This window comes from Choloepus didactylus, chromosome 10 (genome assembly GCF_015220235.1).
Source record: "Choloepus didactylus isolate mChoDid1 chromosome 10, mChoDid1.pri, whole genome shotgun sequence".
Taxonomy (NCBI): domain Eukaryota; kingdom Metazoa; phylum Chordata; class Mammalia; order Pilosa; family Megalonychidae; genus Choloepus; species Choloepus didactylus.
The window spans coordinates 128,359,744-128,366,504 of NC_051316.1; the positions used below are offsets into that span (position 1 = coordinate 128,359,744).

The 6,761-nt window shown below is 59.7% G+C and overlaps 1 protein-coding gene across 1 annotated transcript; it reads right to left on the minus strand.

Annotated features, from left to right (window-relative positions):
• Positions 1 to 429: 429 nt before the first annotated feature.
• Positions 430 to 6,051, minus strand: FCN2 (ficolin 2). Its single transcript, XM_037797646.1, has 9 exons — positions 5,963 to 6,051; positions 5,756 to 5,869; positions 4,463 to 4,516; positions 4,290 to 4,325; positions 3,488 to 3,520; positions 2,947 to 3,074; positions 2,335 to 2,464; positions 1,371 to 1,505; positions 430 to 892 (listed from the first exon to the last, which is right to left on the minus strand). The coding sequence occupies exons 1-9, from the start codon at positions 6,027 to 6,029 to the stop codon at positions 645 to 647; spliced, it is 945 nt and encodes a 314-aa protein (XP_037653574.1). The 5' UTR covers positions 6,030 to 6,051; the 3' UTR covers positions 430 to 644.
• Between the last annotated feature and the right edge of the window lie 710 nt (positions 6,052 to 6,761).

Consider the following 6,761-nt stretch of genomic DNA (forward strand, 5'->3'; position numbering starts at 1 on the left):
ATCCCATTCAACCACGCAAAGCAATAAATCATTGATATATTCTGCAACATGGATGGACTCGAGAAACGTGCTACGTGAGAGAAGGCAGACTACCTTTTGCAAGTTTCCATTTACATGAAATTTCCAGAAAAGAACAGTCTGTAACAGACAGCAAGCAGAACAGGGCAGGCCTCAGGCAGGGGTGAGAGTGAAGGAAAACAGGCGTTTGCTTGCTGATCCCTGACTTAGGACCTCAGAAACTTCCTTGGCCAAAAGCACCCTCTGATTCCCACTGCCCACCCGGGTCGTGAAGGAAAAACCAGCAGACGGGGAGACCGGAAGCCCCGGAGCCCCGCTGAACTTGACCAGTGATTAAAGAAACGCAAATGAAAATGAGATCCCGTCTGTGCCTGCCAAGTGAGCAAATATCTTTATTGATAATATGTACTGCTGGCAAGGGTCTAGCAAAAGAGTGACCCCCCCAATTGCTGGTGGGGGTAAGAGGCTGGAATTGGGGGATCAGCACAAAGCTCTGAGGGTCGCTGCAGACGGGGAATGGGGTGGACGCTCCACCTGAGGCCTGAGGATTTTGACCAACATCCCCGTATTTCCAGTGGGTGTGGAACGGTGCTAATGGGGAGAGCTGGCGCTGCCCCGGGCCTCCGCTAGGTGGGCCGCAGCTTCATCTCTGACATCTTGTAGCTGTAGTTGTGGCCTTTCCCCGAATACCAGTTGATACCATTTGCAGAACTCCCGTGGGAGCCCCCCAGGTAGCGACCGTTCAGGTTGGACCAGTGGCAGCTCTTGTACCACCAGGCGCCTGTGTACGACTCAGCACAGTTTGAAGAAGATTCGTCGTTGTCCTGGTCCTTAGTGGAGAACTTGGTGTTGTTGTGAACAGACAGAGAATCACCTGTGGAGGAGGAACCGGCCGATTCACACACAGGGCTAGCACAGTCCTCCGGCCAGGGCGGCCGCGTCCAGGTGGATGTGCCGTGCACTGCACAAGCCAAGGGGCACCGTTCGCATGACACGGTGGCCTTGGCCTCCCCTAGACTGGCTCCCACTTGCTTCCCTAAAATTCTAGCTGCCTGTCGGGTCAGGGCTCCATGTAGCGCAACCTGGGAATTCAGATCCTACAGAAACACGCAATTCAGCATCCCTGCCAATTTTCCATCCATGAGGGTAGTAAATAGTAATAGCACGATCGGGCTTTTCACATGGATCACATAATGTGCATGATTGCAATTAGATGGAGGCAGCGTTATCTTAATTTTACCTATGAAGAAACGGCTGCTCGAGAGGCAAAGAAGAGGCAGAGGTGGGCATCTGAGCTGGTTCCCTCCAGCCCCAGCCCCACCCAGGCCCGGGCTGGGGGCACAGACACCCACCTGCGCTGCCATCCACGAAGGTGCCCAGCACCAGCTTGTACTTCTCCTCCTCGCTCTCCACCTTGAACGAGGTCCACTTGGCGAAGTGCCGGGTGTCCTGGAAGTCCACGAGGTCCACGCGGAGCTCGCTGGTGCCTGTGGGAGGAAGAGTTACGGGCCCACTGAGGGCTCCTTCTGCCCCAGGCGTGGGAGGGGGGGGGCTGGCTGGGCGATGGGGGTAGGATGTTGGGGCCCCTTCCTCGTTCACGGAGCTGCTCCTTCGTTATCTAAGTGCAGCGGGAAGTCTATTTCCTTCTGGTCCCTCTGCCGCCCCTGAAGTTCCCCTGCTTGTGTTGACTTCATGGACGTTTTGAAATGTATATCCTCCTGCACGGGTTGTGAAGACACTAACAGCCCAAGTGAGAAGCTGCCCTGTGGTGTCCTTCATCTGGAACCATCTGCGTGGACTAGATGGGGTGGCGGGAATTGGGAAGGGGGGGCTGGGGAGGGGGCAGAGGGCCCATGAAGCTGACCCCCTGGGGCTGGTGAGCCAGACGGAGAGGACTGTCCCCAGCCCAGGATCACCCCACTTTCCCTGCTTGGGGTGGACCTCGGAGGGGCAGGTGAGGGGTGGGGGGCATGGGGTATGGGCAGGAGTAGGGGCAGGGTTTTCTCTGGTCCTGAGATCCCCCCGAGACAAGGAGAAATTGGGGGAGCAAAAGTGGGGTTCAGACAAAGCTCCAGCAGCCTCTTTGTCTCTTCCTACTCTAGGATTTGGAGGCGCCAGTGGCTTTACCCCCCTAATCCCATGCTCCCCAATGCTGAGCACCATCCCAGGGATCCCCAGTTTCAAGGTTCTCTCTTGTCAGGGTCTAAGTGCCTGAGGGTCAAGGGGCTGTGGGGCTTGTGTTCTGACGGCCCAGGCAGGGGGTTTCAGGGCAGGGGCTCAGGGCCTGAGAGCTCACGGCCAGCGGCCTCGGCTCACCCTGGGCGGTCAGGGCATGGAGGTTGTCGTTGCCCAGCCAGAACTCTCCCAGCTGACTGCCAAAGCCCTGCTTGTACGCGGCCCAGTCCTGGTAGAAGTCCACGGAGCCGTCGATCCTTCGCTGGAAAACCTGGGGGGACGCAAGGGGCTTGGGGAGGGGAGACCCCGGCCTTCAGCACGGGATGTGCCGCCCTCATGTGGAGACCCACTCGGTAGTGCCCAGAGCATCACAGGCAGACCTCTGGACGGTCAGGGGCTCCCCAGTTTATGAAGGGGCAGAAGGAGGCTCAGAGAGGGCAGGCGACCAGCCCAGAGCCACACAGCTGGGAGGGAGGGAGCTGTCCTCGCGGGCCTCACTCCACACTCTGGCTGCTTTGCCCCACGGGGTCACCCCCAGACCGAGCAGTTGTGATTCCCCCATCCTCAGAGAAAGGGAGGGGTCTGTGCATCCCGAGTGACAGACGGGGAAACTGAGACCCACGGGGGAAAGAGAGCTCACGGAGGTCACAGGGAGCGTGTGATCCGAGGCAGGTGTGGAATCAGGGCTCTGAAGACCCCCAGGTGGGCCCCTCTACCCCGGGACCCCAGCCGCCCCCACGGCCCTGAACTCACGGTCCACCCCCCGCCGTCGGTGTGCATGTCACACAGCACGGTCAGGGGCCGGCAGTCGGACAGGTAGATGGTGTGCCAGCCGCTCAGGGAGTGGCCCCTGGTCAGCAGCTCCTTGCAGTTGCGGGGGCCTGGGGACAGAACCCCAGAAAAGGATGTGGACAGGGAGCCTGGGCAGGGCAGGGGCCGGGGAGGAGGAGCAGGGGTGCAGCGTCGGCACAGCGGGGAGAGCTCTGAGGCCTGGGACAGAGACGGGGCCCCCCAGGGGACCCCAGCTGTGCATGGGAGTGGGCTGGGCTTGAGCACCCCCACCTTCCAGAGCCGCTGCCTCCTCGCCTCCCCAGCACCTGGCCTCCAGGGTCCCTGGCACTTCTAAAGGCCACTCTAGTGTCCACCCAAGGTCTGTCCTGTATCTTTGGCTGACAGTTGGAGGAAGAATTTGGGGTGGCCCGTGTACCCCTGAATTGCAGGGCAGTGTGCCAGCCACTGGGCTCCAGGCCGGGGGCCCTGGGGTGTGCAGGGGAGACCAAGGGGTGACACTCACCCGTGTCGCAGCTCTCAGGCTTCCATGATTCTCCTGATGTTGGGGACAGAAGGAAAACCCTCATTACAAGTTGGGAACCTGAGCCTTTGTCCCTCACATGGAGTACAGGCTGGAGATCTGGAGCTGGGAGGAAACTAGTCCCCCCTCCAGAAAAGCTGGCACCGGCCTCGGGGCTTCCTGGGATCCCAGGCGAGGCAGAGCTCCTGGGGCACTGCTGATGGGGACATTTCGAGGGACATTGGCTCTAGAATCCCTCTAAGCCCTGAAGTCTCCCGAAGAGCTTGCTGCTGTGTCTGAACAGGGTAACGAGGCAGGGAGATTCTGGGTTTGGGCACCCCACGGGTATCCTATCCATTTGGACCCAGTGTGTGGCTCGGTCTCGGAGTTTTGCAGGTGCAGACATTGTTCTCTAGTGACACTAAAGCCAACTCCTAGCAGGGTGAGGACAAAGATGAGCAACTCAGGTGAGTGCATTTTCTACTGCACATTTCTCTAGTTTTTCCAGATACCCTACAAGGAAATATTACAGAAGCGTGCTATTATCAAGCGGAGGATTTGCGCCTCTTCTGTGGGTGTGCTTGTGGGTGACCCCTGCCCCCTCTGGCTGACCCTGACTCCAGTGATGGCCATGGGGTCACAGCCAGGAGGGGACAGGACAGGTGGGCAGGGCTGGGACAGGCCTGGGGGTGAGCAGGGGGTCCCGCCCACCTGCCCAGACCACACCCACGGGCTGGCTGGGATCCGAGAACCCTCATCCAGACCCTGGTGGCTGAGGGGCCCCAGGGAAGGGGGCAGCTCTCACCTCTTTCTCCAGGCACCCCCTTCTCTCCTCGGTCACCTAGAGAAAGAACGGGGAGAAGGTGGCTCCTGACTCAGGCCCGTCCCTCCCAAACCTGCCCGCGGCTGAGCAGGGGCTCCGGGAGGAGGCAGGTGAGTAGGGTGCAGACACCCAGGCTCTGGGGGCCCGGGGCTTACCTTTGAGTCCGGGAGGTCCTGCCAGCCCAGGAAAACCAGGGTAGCCTCGGTCTCCTGCAAACACACATGTAGCGACAATCCCAGACCCATCACTCAAATCCTGGGCCCAGGGGGTGCCAGTCCGGCTCTCCCTCTTCTGCCCCCACATACGCCCTCTGCTTCCGTGAGATCCTGGCCTCCTGGACGCCATGAGCTCGGCAGGAGATCTGCCGCCTCCTAGCCCAGTGATCTCTTACCATGGCTCTACCCGGACCCAGGCCCTGCCGTTACATGCCCCACGGTCTGCTTAGGCAACAGGATCTAGAACAGGGTGCACGATCTCAGGGACCTCATCCTCAGTCCCCGCAAGGGCAGGGAGCCTCTCCGTGCAGGGGTCCTGGGAGAGGAGGAGCCAGCGCTGAGCCGTCCTGAGTCCCTGGCTCCCCAGAGTCAGGGGGCAACTATGCAGCCCACCACGCAGGTCTGACTCACAGGGGGGCCCCCCAAACTGGCATTAGGAAATACACAGGGACAGATGGCTGTCCAGCTCCTGGGGTCCATCCCAGGCCTGCAGTGGAGACAGGTGGCTCAGGGTTGGGAGAGGCAGCCCCCCACTCTGGGGAGGTGGCAGGGACATCCACTCATTCTGCCCGTCCCTGGGCGGCTGGGGCACAGGGCATGGGGCCTGGCCTGGCCTGGGGCAGCCCAACCCCACCCTCTGGTAGAAATCATCCAAGGATTTTCGGATCCTGACTCACTTCTGCTCCTCCCAGGGAAAGAGCTTCCTCCCCAGTGTCCCCCAAGAAGGGCACAGGGGGCAGAAAGTCCCCTCTGGGGTCCACAATGGTGAGTGGGGCACACCCAGCGCCCCCAGTGTCCCTGAGCCGATCCCTCTTAGAATGTGTGATTCATAACTTGCGGAAGTTGCTGGCCTCTTTGACCCTCAGTTTCCTCTTCTGAGGAAGGCAGAGGGGCAAGCTGTAGCCCCAGTTTTCAGGTGAGAACACAGAGGTCCTTAGCTCTTAGGAGTCTTGCCGGGAGCCGTGGAGACCTGGGAGAGAGCCAGGTCCAGCACCCAGTCTCCCAGGCACCCACCCCGAATGTGAGTGAGCTCGGGGAGCAGCTGAGGGACCAGCTCCCTCCGGAGGCATTCCAGAAGTCGGCTGCCGAGCCTGGCTCCAGGGGCCAAGGCCAAAGCCAAGTGGAGAACCACAGTCAGGCAGTGCCCAACGCAGGATCTGCCTGCAGGAGAGCGAGACCCAGCGCCCCCTGGACCCCGCGCTGCCCACCCCCGGCCTCCCGCAGAGCACGTACCTTTGTCTCCACTGGCCCCTGCCTCTCCCTTGGGTCCTGGGGCCCCCGGCAGCCCCGGGCAGCCACGGAGAATGGAGAGCTTGTCGGAGCCCTCCAGGCCCAGCAGCTTCACCTCTGCAGAGAAACCCAGAGGGGCCGGTCAGGGGAAGCTGTCGTCCATCAGGGACCAGAATAGCTTCAGGTGCTTCCCACCTTGGCTCGACTCACCTGGGCAGGTGTCAGCTGCCAGGGCCTTGATGCACAGGAAGGCAAGGAGCAGGCTGGCGGGTCCCATGGTGGGGTGGCTCCTTGGGCTCCGTCTGCTCCGAGCTTTCCTGCAGAGGAAGCACCTCACTTTTATAGGGCTGCAGAACCTGCCACAACCTCTGGCTCTGTTTCCCATTTCCCATGGGGACAGCCACTTCCTCCCCTCTGGCTTAGTGCCACAAATGGAGGCGGGGATAGTCTCAGAACGTGTTTTTTCCGCAGCCCCACCATGCTTCCTAATTAATTGGCTTCAGTTTCCCTTCAGCAGGGACATTGTCTTCTGGCTAAGGCACCTCTGCGGGGACAGGCCTGCCCTCTGGGTCTTTAGGGAAAGGCCAGGCCCATTCTCTCAGTGAGGCTACTGGGTCCAGATAGCACCGGAGGCCTCGTTGGGATGGGGAGTTTGCAGAACCCAGTCACTGACATCACACCCGCTTCTCACGGTGTCATTCAGTTGCATGTCATCCACTGGGGGTCTATAGAAGTTTAGAAACTTCCCCTGGGGCTCGAGAAGCTTACAGGGGGTGGTGAGAGAAGAGCAATGTTCTATTGGCAACAAGTTCTCTCAGCTTTCATTTATCTGAAAGTATCATTATTTCACCTTCATTTTTGAATTATGTTTTTGCCAGATAGGAATTCTAGTTTAAGAAGTGTTTGTCTCTCAACACTTCTAAAATTTTCTTTCTTGCTTTCTGCCTCTAGTGTCTGTGATGAGAAGTCATCAGCCATTCTTATTTTTCACCCTTTCATTTCACTGGCC

Bases quoted from the DNA above. Each gene is read 5' to 3' on its own strand.
- FCN2 (XM_037797646.1), bottom strand. From the start codon at position 6,029: ATGGGACCCGCCAGCCTGCTCCTTGCCTTCCTGTGCATCAAGGCCCTG. The intron at 4,517-5,755 runs GTACGTGCTCTG...GTGTGTTTGCAG, and splicing joins AGGGGCCAGTGGAGACAAAG to GAGACCGAGGCTACCCTGGT. The intron at 3,075-3,487 runs GTGAGTGTCACC...TTCTGTCCCCAG, and splicing joins GCCTGAGAGCTGCGACACGG to GCCCCCGCAACTGCAAGGAG.